At 35.5% G+C, this 13,986-nt stretch overlaps 1 protein-coding gene across 2 annotated transcripts in view; it reads right to left on the bottom strand.

The window, feature by feature from the left end:
• Window positions 1-10,822, bottom strand: part of LOC127434320 (docking protein 6-like) — a 103,152-nt gene extending 92,330 nt beyond the window's left edge. For both annotated transcript variants that reach the window (XM_051686973.1, XM_051686974.1), the window contains exon 1: window positions 10,639-10,822. In XM_051686973.1, the coding sequence (XP_051542933.1) occupies window positions 10,639-10,704 (66 nt within the window). In that variant the 5' untranslated portion in view covers window positions 10,705-10,822. The remainder of the gene's footprint in view (window positions 1-10,638) is intronic.
• Window positions 10,823-13,986: the final 3,164 nt, after the last annotated feature.

The following is a 13,986-nucleotide window of genomic DNA, read 5'->3' as shown; positions in this document are numbered from 1 at the left end:
CGAGTTGAGATTACTCTGTGTTCCACCGAACACTCTAACGGATCCAAAGGAGACCGCCGAGCAATCCACATCTTCATCCGTTTGCCTGCAGAAGTGAAGAGATTAAAGATTTCTCTTCCCTCTTCAATCAAGTCAACGTCACTGATTTCTCCGCCAGCCTGCCGAGAATCAGCAGCTGTACTGCCCGCTGACAGAGCGAGGAAACGTCCTCCCGTCATCACCCGAGCCTCGAGGAACTGCCATGTCCGCTCATTATTAATACTTGGGGTATTAATTATCACGAATTTGATTTGCTGTAATGTGGTCCAACCACATTGGGCTGTTGTGCATTTCCGCCATCGCGGGTGAGACCGGCAAACTGAGTTTATCCATTAAAGAATCAAAGAACGTGGGACGGTTTACGAGCCGTCCACCGCGTCTCTGAGTGATAAACTAACAGCTGCTTTCTCTCCCACGATCGCGAAATCGGCTTTGGGGCCGTCACTTAATTCTCTCTCTCTCTCTCTTGTACTAACCACACACACACAAGCGCGCGCGATCCCTCACAAACATTCTCAGACACATTTTTGGCTAGTAGATAGCTTCGTGTTAAAGCTCAGCTTTGTCCCTAAGCTATCGTACAAGCGGATACACGCAGTAACTGGTAGACGCCATTGACTGGTTTCTCTCCGCCCACATTCGTGGCCATATTCCCTGACCAGAAGTCTCACGTGACATACTCTCCACGAGAGTCACGTCCACCATTTTGTGCGCATCCCTCCTTACACACACACACACACACACACACACACACTCACTCTCACACACACACACACACACACACACACACACCCACCCTCATGTGTTATAGGATTATTTTGATTTCCATATCTAATCATATCACTGTTTAGTTTGTAGTTGTAAGTCGGAAGTTTATTGACTGCATTGTATTAATTATTAATTGATATTACTGCATCAATAAACTTTGTTATATTACAAAGAGAAGTATTTTGGTTTGTTTTGCATACACCTGTGTCATGCTGATGGAATGTCAGTGCTCGGATTCAAGCCTTCATTCATTGTTTTTTTTCCTGAAAATCGATATTCTTCAGATGTCAATTTTCCTAAGAAAACAATCTAATATTGAGACTGTTATACTATCTGGTTATTAGTCCCTGATTCCAGGGTGGTGCCACGTCAATGTTAATCCTTATTAATATTCTATTGATTTTTGATAATTGATAATTATCTTTGATGATTGTTGAATTTAAATGATCAATAAGCTAGTATTAATTTTAATTAATGTTTCATTGATGTTAATGATTAGTGATTATCTTTGATAATTGTTGATTTAAAGGATTAAAAAAAGCTAACATTGATTCTCATCAATGTTCTATAGATTTTAATAATTAATAATTATCTTTGATAATTAATTCTTGCTAATAACCAAACCCGCTCCTAAATGTAGCGCACTACATTTACTGGAGCCCCATATGAGGTTTTAATGAGTTAGATTCAATTAATTAATTTAAATATTGATTAATAACTAAAGAAATAATTATTAATTATTTCTGATAGTAACACTGATCTAAACAACCAGTAAGCCCTACAACGGGCATGCAAAATGGTCAAAATCGATTCGTGATTCAGTCCCATTTGTTCGGACCGCTCTCTCACTGAATCATTAAGAGCAGTTTCTTACCTAGTAAAACACTATCGGGATACATAATTAAGAACACAGAGAACAAACAGTGCTGATGAAGTGGATATATATCTACATTCAACTGAAACAAAAGGCCACCTTTTATAGAGGTAACTTTGAGAAACTTCAATATACATAATAATAATAATACATAAATAAGATGTAATGTAAAGAAATTAGGGCTGTCAATCGATTAACATTTTTAATCAAATTAATTACATGATATGCCAATGATTTTATAAAATTAATCACAAATGAATATATCAATATTTGCAGAGAATGGCCCCCAAATAAAACGTTTTAAATACATAATTATAAATAATTAATAATAAAATAATTAGAAATATAAATATTTATACACTACCGGTCAAACTTTTTGAAACACTTACTCATTCTTTATAAAAACATTTTTTTAAAAATCACATTTTAGAATAATAGTAAAGTCATTAAAACTATGGAATAACATAAATGGAACTATGGGAATTATGTTGTGACTAAATAAAATCCAAAATAATTCAAAACTGTGTTATATTTTAGCATCTTCAAAGTAGTCATCCTTTGCCTAGAATTTGCAGACATGTACTCTTGACATTTTGTCAACCAACTTCTTGAGGTATCACCCTGGGATGCTTTTAAACAGCATTGAAGGAGTTCCCATCTGTGTTGGGCACTTATTGGCTGCTTTTCTTTATTATTTGGTCCAAGTCATCAATTTCAAAAACTTTTTTTTTTTTATTATTAAATTTTAGTTTTATAATGAAATAAATTAATACTGTGGCACAATGATATTTTTGTCTACAAAACAAATTTCAAACATTTAAGCATAATTTTTAAGATCATGAGAAACATTTCAGTCAAGTGTTTCAAAACTTTTGACCGGTAGTGTATGTATGTATATACATATACACACACACACACACACACACATACACTGGCAGCCAAAAGTTTGGAATAATGTACAGATTTTGCTGTTTTGGAAGGAAATTGGTAGTTTAATTCACCAAAGTGGCATTCAGCTGATCACAAAATATAGTCAGAACAGTACTGATGTAAAAAAACAGCACCATCACTATTTGAAAAAAGTCATTTTTGATAAAATCTTGACAGGCCACATTTCCAGCTGCCATCACTCCAACACCTTATCCTTGAGTAATCATGCTAAACTGCTAATTTGGTACTAGAAAATCACTTGCCATTATATCTAACACAGTTGAAATCTATGTGGTTCATTAAATGAAGCATAACATTGTCTTTGTGTTTGTTTTTGAGTTGCCACTGTATGCAATAGACTGGCATATCTTAAGGTCAATATAAGGTCAAAAATGGCAAAAAAGAAACAGCTTTCTCTAGAAACTCATCAGTCAATCATTGTTTTGAGGAATGAAGGCTATACAATGCTTGAAATTGCCAAAAAACTGAAGATTTCATACAAAGATGTGCACTACAGTCTTCAAAGACAAAGGACAACTGGCTCTAACAAGGACAGAAAGAGATGTTGAAGGCCAGATGTACAACTAAACAAGAGGATAAGCCTCACATGTGCTAAGCTGACAGCTCCATTGAATTCTACCCACTCAACATCAGTCTCTCTCTCTCTCTCTCTCTCTCTCTCTCTCTCTATATATATATATATATATATATATATATATATATATATATATATATATATATATATAATTGCACTGAATTAACACATTCATTTGACATCCCGTAAAGAAATTCATCAATAAACTTTGAAATAGCCATACAACACAGTTTCAACACATGGTGTCCTAGTGTACTGGGGTCATAACTGTATAAAACTACACTTAACTGTACACTGTACATGGAATTGTGAAGAAAAGAATAAAGTCTAACTTCTAAGCTATACTATGGATGTGTGGTTTATCTGAGGATACAAAATAGCAAGAAAACACATTCTAGCGTCTGGCAAAGGAAAGCAGATAGCATGTCCACATAGCAAATTCTCAGATGCCTGAAGCATCAAGAACTTTCTCAGCTTAAGAGAGCAAGATATAAAAAAGAAAACTGAGATGTTTGTGGAAAATAGGGCGATAGTGGAGTGAAATAAAAAATGCCCTGCGGAAAACAAAACCACAGAAGTGTGTTCAATGGGCCATGCTAGCATGGATGGGGCTGGGTAGGCCAGATTGGGTGTTGATGCTTTCGCCCAGAGCACATACTGTACTGTGCTCAGAGATGAGCAAAACCCAGGATACACAGCTATGATTAATGTGCACCAGATGATTAGAGGAGAGAGACACTGGGTAAATGGACCTATATATGATATTTTATTGAGAGTAGGAGTCTCCACAGACTGGGGACATGTAACTGTATATTACAGTATATGCCATACATTAAATAAGTCTAGGGCATTTCAGCACCTCACTTTCTGAAATATTCTTCTTACTGATATGAAAATATTCACAATCATCACACTGGAACTCAACATGTTCCTACCATTTGTACTCTGACCCCATTCTGCACAGTTACTGACAAGAAGCATCTCCCATCAGACAGTTTGCATCAATTCACATGTTTACCATTTCCTGTGCCATAACTAATAGCATGCTGATTGAGCAGCCTAAGAGAATCGGGTTCAGGTCCCATGAAAACCAAGAAGTAATCATATTTTGCATTCGCATTATCAATGATCAGCACAAAGTTTTAAAAGTACAGAAACCCTGATAAAATATTACTGTATTTTTTTTAAATTTCAACTTGAGTAAAAGTACAAAAGTACTTGCTATTGAATGTATTAAAAGTATTAGGTAATATGATTTTAGATTTAACGGCTGTCATTCTCTCAGGTATGCCTATCATAATTTTAATAAAAAATTAAAAAACAAAACAAGCTCTAGTATTTATGTTCATAACAAAACTATGTCATTCAAAGATGAAGATGTTTCCTGTACATACTGTATATGCTGCATTTAGCTATTACTTACATCAGTCAAATGCTCCATATACTTAAGCTCTAAGTATCAGTTTTTGGCTTATTTCGAGTCAGACAACACCAGAAAGACCAATTTAGTGAGTTGCTAATTTAAGACCCAAGCCAACCACATCATTGAATCAGTGAGTTGTTTACTCGGGAACCACTACGACCGGATCAGTCCAAATCACGAAGGAATAATTCAGTAAATTTTGCGACCAGCTAACATGTTCATTGAAAAGAAACTGCTCAAAGCAATTAATCATTTTGGACATCACTGTTATGTATTTATTAACTTTGAAATAATGAGGAACGGTATGTTTTTCTGAAATTTAGTGGAGTAAAAGTAAAAGTTTCTCAAATGAAAATACTCTGATAAAGGACAGATACTTGAAGAATGTACTAAAGTACAGTAACAAAGTAAAAATACTTTGTTACAGTCCACCATTGGGGTTAGGGCATATGGCTAATAAAATATGCATTCCTGTTGACTGTATTACATCATGTACAATTTAAAACTTGCTTTTGAGTTTGTGAGTACAGGGGTGCGTTTCCCGAACAATGACATAACTCACTGCTTAACCACCATAGCACAATGCATCATTGGAGAAATTAACTAGTTAGTCACAACTGTTTCCTGAAACTGTAGTAACTATGTTGCACATCCATTGTTCGAACCACGATGGTTCAACAACATAGAACTGTCATTAATGACGTTACGCAGGGGTGGAGTAAAAACTTTCGGGAAAATTTCATTATAATAGCTCATTATACGTACACCAGAAAGAAGTTTAATGCAAGAAAGCAGCTGAAGACATGAAATCGGCGTGCACCGTGTAATGAAACAGATGCATTGTGTTGCAATAGATGTGTTTTGCTCTACATCAGACTTCGGGGTTCCCCCGACGCACTTGAGCAAATACGCACATGCACAATCTTCAGATAGGCGCGTTCAATTCAGAAGAGATCATCCCTATGCCCTATTCCCTTAAAAGTCTTTACCATCCACTGTGAGAGCAGTGGAGGGCTGAAAGATGTGGGGCTCCAAAATAAAAGTCATTTGGAATTCACTTTTTAAGCCATTTTTACTGAAAATTTAGTTTGATCTATTTTGATTGTTCTCCCTATGGAGTGCACTACGGATGCTGATTTATCCCATTTGGACATTTCAGAAAGGCTTTCTGTAAAACTCAGAATAAGTCTTTTTTTTAAATGCATGTAAACGTGATCAAAGTCTTGACAGAATCAAATATGGAATAAAAATTATAGAAGCCTCAGCGAAGTCAAATGATGTCCACACAGAAGATTATGAAAGGAACTATGCTTCTTACCACAGGCAAAGAGCTGGTTTCAGGAAACACCAAATAGTTGAACTATGTTGGTAACAATGGAATTTACAACCATAGTTGACTAACGATGCTTTTGGGAAATGCACCCCGATTTCAATTTAAGAACTTTCAACCTACCATATATTTTTTTTTAACCATATAAAACATGGTATATGTGGACACAGTAGGGCTTTTCACACTTTAAATTCTAAACCCTGGGTAAACAGTATCCTGGGTTATCCGGTTCCATGTTTCACACTATTAATATTTTACCCTGGATTAATAATTTCCCGGGTATTCATGTTCCGATGTTTCACACTCTAAGTTCGTAGACCACATGTTAACGTTCTTATTTGTATATTTGCTGAGTTGATAACAATGATTGGAACAAATGCAGCTCGTGATGGACACTCAACCTGTCAATGGAGCTGCTCTGCTCTTCTGCTCCAAAGCAGGGTTTTATGACCCTGGGTAAAAAGCGGTGCTAACTCCCTTTCAAAATTACAAGTGTGAAACGTTGCTTTACCCGTGGTTAAAAGCGGGGTTTAGAATGAAGATAACCCGGGGTTAAGTGCAGTGTGAAAAGTCCTAGTCTGCCATCCTTTTAAATCAAACACTTCACTGAAATATGTGAGATGTTACAAATTATGAATTCAATACAAGGGCATTTTTTCCCCCCTACAAAGCTTAAATTTCAAGGGCATTTTTCTCAGTTGTCATGGGATTCTTGCCCTGAGCTATGGTGAATTAACCCTGCAACACACAGTTCTTGGCTTGTCAACAAATTGTAAAAATCAAAGCTAAAAGGGCTCTTTTCAGATTCAACCTACTGCAATTTGACTTTTCAGTCTGGTGATTGGCTAAATGGCAACTTTAAAATGACCTTGGACAAAAGAGTCCTTTGACTTTTATCAGCAGGAGTGTGTAAATGCTTTCTCTCACTTTCACCTTTTCTCTCTCCCTCTATCTCTCGCACTCTCTCTCTTTCTGTATTATACTGTCTGTAAGTTGAATAAAGTATTAAAAAAAAAGACACACACAAAAACTGTTCAGAGTGTTGTCATGGTACATAATGCACTATACTGTGTGAGGATTCCAAACTTTGAGAATGTGAGTGAGCTTAACAAGAAAATAGCCTGACATAAACAGCATTGACTCACTCAACATTATGATATGAGCAGTGATCCCTCCTACTCTTGAAGAGCCTATACAATCAGCCATGTCTTACACATCGGTGACAGCTAATAGTAATGTTTGCCTCTGTCCAAAACAAAAGTATGTTATATAATTAAAAACAGCAGGGATCGATGATGTGAAATGTTGGAGTGAAGACTGAGAGGAGATTTATCTGCGAGAGAAATGGCACAATAGTGCAGCATTATTCATTCTAAATAAAATTTGCATATCTAATGGGCTTTTCTGGGAGAAACATTAATCTCTAGCAGTACATTTGGAGAAACAGATCTCCAATGTGGGCCAAGAACAGGCTTGCAACGACAGCTTAAATAAGATTACACTTCCATTGGAACTGTTGAGAGGCAAGGCTGGTTTAAGTTGACTACTTAAGGGTAAGCCTAGTTGATTCTCTATGGATTCACAATGCATTTAACAGGCTTTTGAATGATGTTTGTATGCATCATAAACTGTGTCCGTCTGGGATAACAGACACGATATAAAGAGACAAAATTTTAAATTACCTTAGGTTACAGGGCACTAGCATTTCAGAAAGAACTGGGTTTACTTTATGTACAAAGTCCCCGACTATCCTAGGTTACTGTAATACCATCCACTGTCTGCTGGGCAGATACAGATTAAGATGGTAGAAGAAATGCATTATAGTCTAAGGGTGCTTTTGCTAAATTGGGTTTGGGTGGTTGGTGTGAAAGCATTTTGATGTGATTTTGAGCGGTGTGGTTCATGTAAACTCTGATACAGTTTATGATTGGTATGAAAGCAATCTGCCATAACTTCCAGAAGTGAACTGCTTTTGATAACGTGCAATTTACATCTTTGCATGCTCTCGTTCAAACTTACATTTCTAAAACTTACATTTTAACTATGATACATTTCTCAAAACTGCTAATTTCAGAATACATTGTCTTCGGAGAGCAGTACACATTCTTTGCATTTCTTGCAATGCATCTATAAGTGCCTTTTTCTGTGTGTAAAGTTTCGGAGGTAAATCCAAAGGGACAAACTGGCAAAACTGGCATCTTTTCTCACTGAGATGTTTCCTAGCTACAGTGATAAACAGCTGCTATTAGTACTCACAGTGGTACTCACGTTGATGGTGCAAGCATACCTCAGTTTGGACACAAAAGTACAATATGAAAAGAGACTAGCGAGTGCAGGGAGAGGGGGGTGGTATCTAACTCGAGTTCAGACCAAGCAGTCTTAAATGAGTTAATCTAATAAAGACCTGATTTTATTTGCATCCTTGATTTTTTCTCATTTCGTTGGAGTTTGCATTACATTTCTATGTCTCAGAAGAGCAAGAAAGAGAGGAGAGAGGAAAAAAAGAGAAGGGGAAAATAGAAAGAGATAAGAGGGAAACCCTTAGCTGATCCTGCGGTTCAAAACCTCGTACTTGTAGAAAAAGTCTGTTCCAGCTCTGATGAGACAAGCAGTATTTCCCTTTAAACCAGTCTTCAAAGGAGCAGCTGGCTGTCTCATCAGAATATTTTATCAGATGAACAGATTATACTCAAATAGATACAAATGGTCGCTAAAGACCAGTAATAGGCATTTTAAATATCAACAAAAGCTTTCCGCTGCTTTCTTCTATTGGGTCGTAATCATCAACGTGTTAGATATGTGAAATGGAAAAATGCCAAAGTTGGACAAGATGGTGAGTTCAAAGGTCATTGTGTCTGTGTGAGAAGGTCAGTTAATGTCAAGTGCACTGAGCTGCAAATTCATTTTTCAAGGTTTTACAGTAATTTCACAGCAGCATGGTTTTAAACATTTTTCTTTTTTTAAACATTCATTTCCTTCAATTAATGACAAATGAGACTATGAGAATGCATTGCACATAATCTGAAAATAATGAAAGCGGTTGTGGCCTTTCGCTACACTATTATAAAATAATATTTCTATGTTTTGCATGCCAGGACAAATGCAGTAAATATGGCATTAATGTGCATTCATTTTTATGTGTTCCAAAGAGATGTGGCCTCTACTGTATATTTACAGACTAATGTACTGTATATCTGAAATGGGGGTGGTAACTTTATAAAACCAACAATATGAAAAAAATCAAAGAACAATATGAAGCTGCACTTCAAGTAATACAATTAGGGTGAGTTCATACTATGGAAGCAATATCTGTGGCAATACACTTTATCTCACATCTCATAACCCACGTCTAGGGGCAAAAACAAACCTTCTTGGTCAAGCATTCCTGAAACAGGATGAAAGGGGCATCAAGTATTGATTTGAGCTTTAAGTCGTATGTTATGTTATATAAATTGATCATTATTAGGTTATTGTCAACATATAGGCCTATTTATGTTATTTGAAGCACCTTGACAATATGGTTTTTGGTAACACTACTTATTCTGTGGATACTGTATAGTTTGTAAACTGTTAACTTTGTGCTGTACTGTATAGTATGTTGTTATTTATATTGTATTGCATTATATATTGTGCTGTGTCCTATTTTTTGGAAACACTATTTCTTTGCTAACCTGTATTGTGTACACTGTGCATTATGCTCTACTGTACTGTATATTTTATATTGTATTGCATTGTACTGTATATTGTGCCTTGCTCTTATGATATTTCTCATAAGAACAATCTTGGTCAATTAACTTTTTTGTCTTTATTCACTCTCAGAATTTTCAAAGACAATCTGAACTCCACTTGGCATTCAAACAAAAAGCTTAACTTACAGTAGATGTTTGACACTTTAAAACTGAATGTTTTCAAACCCCTTACTGCTATAAAACAATTCTGCACATTGCATATGTAAAGTTTATTTCTGAACTTTTAGTTCTTTAAATTGTAGCTTGTCATTGTCGCACTAGTGATGTTATATATCAAAGTATTCAGCTCTTCTGTGGCAGTGAAGCACAGAGATTAATTCACTTGCTGTATCACACAGACCTGATGCCTACTCACTCTTGTCACAACTACAGAATCAGGTGAACAGTAGCTAAACATGATGCTGCTTTGACTGGATCTGTAGACTCCATTAATGTGCCTTCTAAATATGCAAAGAAACTATTGAAGACAGCAGGTACTTCACTAAATACTTAAGAATCTTTGAAAATAAAATATATTTAAAAAATAAATAATAGTTAGTGCCTAGTGCCAGTGTTCTGTTTACGGCAAAAAATAATGTGACAATTTTTTAAACAACCCACATTAGCTTAAAGCGCGCGCACACACACACACACACACACACACACACACATTAAAAAAAAAAAAAAAAAAAAAAATCAGTACACATTATTGTCTACTAATTCAGAACAGGATTTTAAACTACATATATTTAAAATAACTGACTAAATAGAATAAAACCATAATAATGTAACGCACTGAGTTGGTTTGCTCGTGCATGTTGATAGCATGTTCTCATTGATCAGCGCGCTCCTTTTAAAGTCCTTTTAAATACAGATGTGGAGGCATCTGATGAGACCCAAATTTACTGACCACACAGTAACGTCCAGAAGACTGTGACTGCCTGTACTCACCCCCAGTTTCTTGCTCCGAATCCTCACGTATCCCTGTTTCACTATATCGTTGAAGTTTGAAGCCATCCTGACAGCCTCCCAGTCCTCTTTCCCCCTTTTCGGATGCGAGTCCCTTTAGAAGTCAGTACGACATTCAGTCCTTTAACAACCTGCCTCAGTGCTGCTGCTCGGGGAACCGGCTCGAGCGGCTCATTCCATCCGAGAATAGGGAGACAGCGCGCGTCAGATGATTTAATTCAGAAAGGAGTGCAGCTTCCTGGAATGCACCATGCCAGGAGTGTCAGAGGGGTGGACGCAGCGAATCACTTGCATAAAAAAGAATACAGATTTATTTTCCATTCATTCTTTCGTTCGTTCGTTCATTCATTCATTTAAATGTCCTGATAATGTGATTTAATGAACATGAAAAGTATATATATATATATATATATATATATATATATATATATATGTGTGTGTGTGTGTGTGTGTGTGTGTGTGTGTGTGTGTGTGTGTGTGTGTGTTTAAATGTCCTGATAATGTGATATTAAGAGTCATCTTGTCATATACAGTATTTCACAAATTACATTTATTTATTTACTTATTTAAATGTCCTGATAATGTGATTTAAGTGTCATAAAAAGGAATTTTTTTAAATATTTGTCTTTTTATTTATTTTGCTTGTTTATTTTTACTGAAATGTCCTGATATTTTTGTAATATATGTCACACATGAAAACACATTTCACATTTCACCTCAAAAATAAAAGAAAATAATAATATTTTTTATGTCAGTTAATTATTAAAAATGAATTTACTACTATTATTTTTTTAAGTATATTATTCAGCATAAAGGAATTTATTTTTTATTTTTTTATTTTTTTATCATGACATTATTTTCCTGACAATGAACTCATTGTAATTTACACGTTCATCATATTTCACATTATTCTCAATGGTGATTCTCATTAGATTCTCATCACTGCAAACAGTATACGAGTCCTAAAAATGTGTTTCATCTTTTAAATCAAAATATAGCCTAATTTCTTATTTATTTCTTTTGATTTTGGGGTGAACATGTTCTTGACAGGTTTTGTGTGATTCATCAAATAATACACTTGTGTATTATGACTAATAATTGCATGTAATTATTAATTCCAAGATTCTCAAACCAAAACACAAGCATTAAGTAATCCTAAAGACTCCAGATACTAATTTACATCAAACAATTACTGCATGTGCTGTGTGATATCTTTTGAGACTTATTTTTCATTCAAGTTCATTTTGCTTTTATATGAGCATCCATTAGTTATACAATCAAAGGGTGGTGATAACCAGTGGATGGGAGATTTGTTTTGCTGATTGCATCCTCAGGATTAAAAGATCAAAGTGGATCTAAAGCAATGAAAAAAGGGTGTAAAAACTGTGATGTTATATTCATATATTAGATGCACAGCACGATGTAGCTCCACTGACACAAATGCTGAACATGCCAGCAAAAGCTTCTTCCTCTAATCCTACTTTATGGAGACACCCTTTTGCCTGTGGAAAACTGCCCAAATCCAGCACATTAAATACAGCTGATGATACATTTACATGTGTGAGAGAGTTCTGACTGCATCAGTAACAATTGAATGATGCTGATATGAATGAATCCTGCACCTGTGTGTAAGAAATCTGCTAGTTTTTCTCTCTGTATATCTAAAAATCATGTCATACAATCATTCATTTTTTTCCCCTGGGAAAAAAAGGTATCTTTCTAGGAAAGAAAGACTTCTACTTCACAGATTTGCTACTTTGAGAGTTGTCATTTGTTTATTGTGCTTCAGGGCACAACATTATGCCTCTATTTATGAATTAACACACACAAATAGGCCCAGAATATCTGTTATGTAAAAGAATGGTACAACATACATTACATACCAACCTATATTATAGTAGTAGATTTGTAGATTGTCAACATCAGTCAACAAACTTTCAGGTTATTCCTCATTTTTTCACCTTCATATAAAGCAATCAATAAATGTACAACCCTAATACGGAACATATCTTTCACAGCAACTTTATTTGCAAACCACTTCCTGTAATGCTTTCAAAATGAAATCTCCACTGTCCACCCTCAGGAGTTCACTGTCATATTAATGATGCATTCATAAATGTTGAATAGGAAATGGTTTGAGGGTGTGTTTAACCTTCACTTTTTGAGGTAACATTGTTTAGCAAGCTAGCTGCCTTTGAAGTAATTTACCTGTGCTTAGGACAACTCAACAATAAAAGAGAGTTATACAAAATGTATAACCCTAAGGAGTCTGAGAGCTGTCACTAGAGGTGGCATTCTGTGGCTTCACTCTGCGATGGAACAAAGTCTTCCACTGAAAAAAAAAAAAAAAAAAAAAATGGAGATCACACATCTCAATGTGCAGAATGTGTGTCTGTGTGAGGCAGAAGTGTTAACGGCAAACTATTAATCACGGGCTGGCTGTGCTATATTAAGATTTATTTAGTCAAAAAAATGTGTGTGTTGTCACACTTTAACTGCTGTCTGACTGTCACACTCATTCACACATACACACTGAGCATGTGAAATGTCACAAGACCCATTGCCACTGCACGTTGATTGAACATTCAGTTAAAAGCACTCCCTAACAGATGGCTATTTTAATCTAGTAATTTTTTTTCTTCATTAAAGTGTTCCAATGGTGATATTTATTATAAATGTCTTGCCATATAATGCGTGAGGACCGTTAAAGATTTTTCAATAGAATGACCTTAAATTAAATATGCTATTTGTCACACAACGCCACCTGCTGCTTTTGGCTATTAACAGCATAACAGTTGCTTAAACATGAGATGTTGCAAAACATTTCAATCATGATTAAATACCTCAAATGATTTTTTATCTTTTGTGCTCTAAAAATATTAAAGTTTGAAATGACAAACACCCATACTGTTCATTCAACTGTCACTGCAACTATTCTCCATTAGATGGCAATGTAACATTTGATGCAGTTCGTAGTGACCTCAGGGACCAGTCAGCTCATGTAATATTTGCAGAGCAGTCACATGGCCCTTGGTTGACTATTTATACCTGAATAAATGTGATATAGTTTGGAGACTCACTTTAGGTGCTCACCATCCACCAACTGGCACAGAAATTCTCTTACAAGAGAAATTTTTTATTGAAATGAAAAGTAAATTTATTTAAAAAAAAAAAAAAAGGTTTACACCTAAAGAAATGAATTGCAATTTTGAAAAATATGTATAAAATCATAGCAATTCGCATGAGATTAAGACTCCAGTCATATCAGTAGCCACATAAAAGCTGTTTTATTCTACATGGAGAGGGTCCCCTCATGGGGGCTGCCATGTT

Source organism: Myxocyprinus asiaticus, chromosome 44 (assembly GCF_019703515.2).
Source record: "Myxocyprinus asiaticus isolate MX2 ecotype Aquarium Trade chromosome 44, UBuf_Myxa_2, whole genome shotgun sequence".
Taxonomy (NCBI): domain Eukaryota; kingdom Metazoa; phylum Chordata; class Actinopteri; order Cypriniformes; family Catostomidae; genus Myxocyprinus; species Myxocyprinus asiaticus.
Note: the sequence above shows the minus strand (reverse complement) of the source record. Positions and strands in the feature narration are given on the sequence as shown.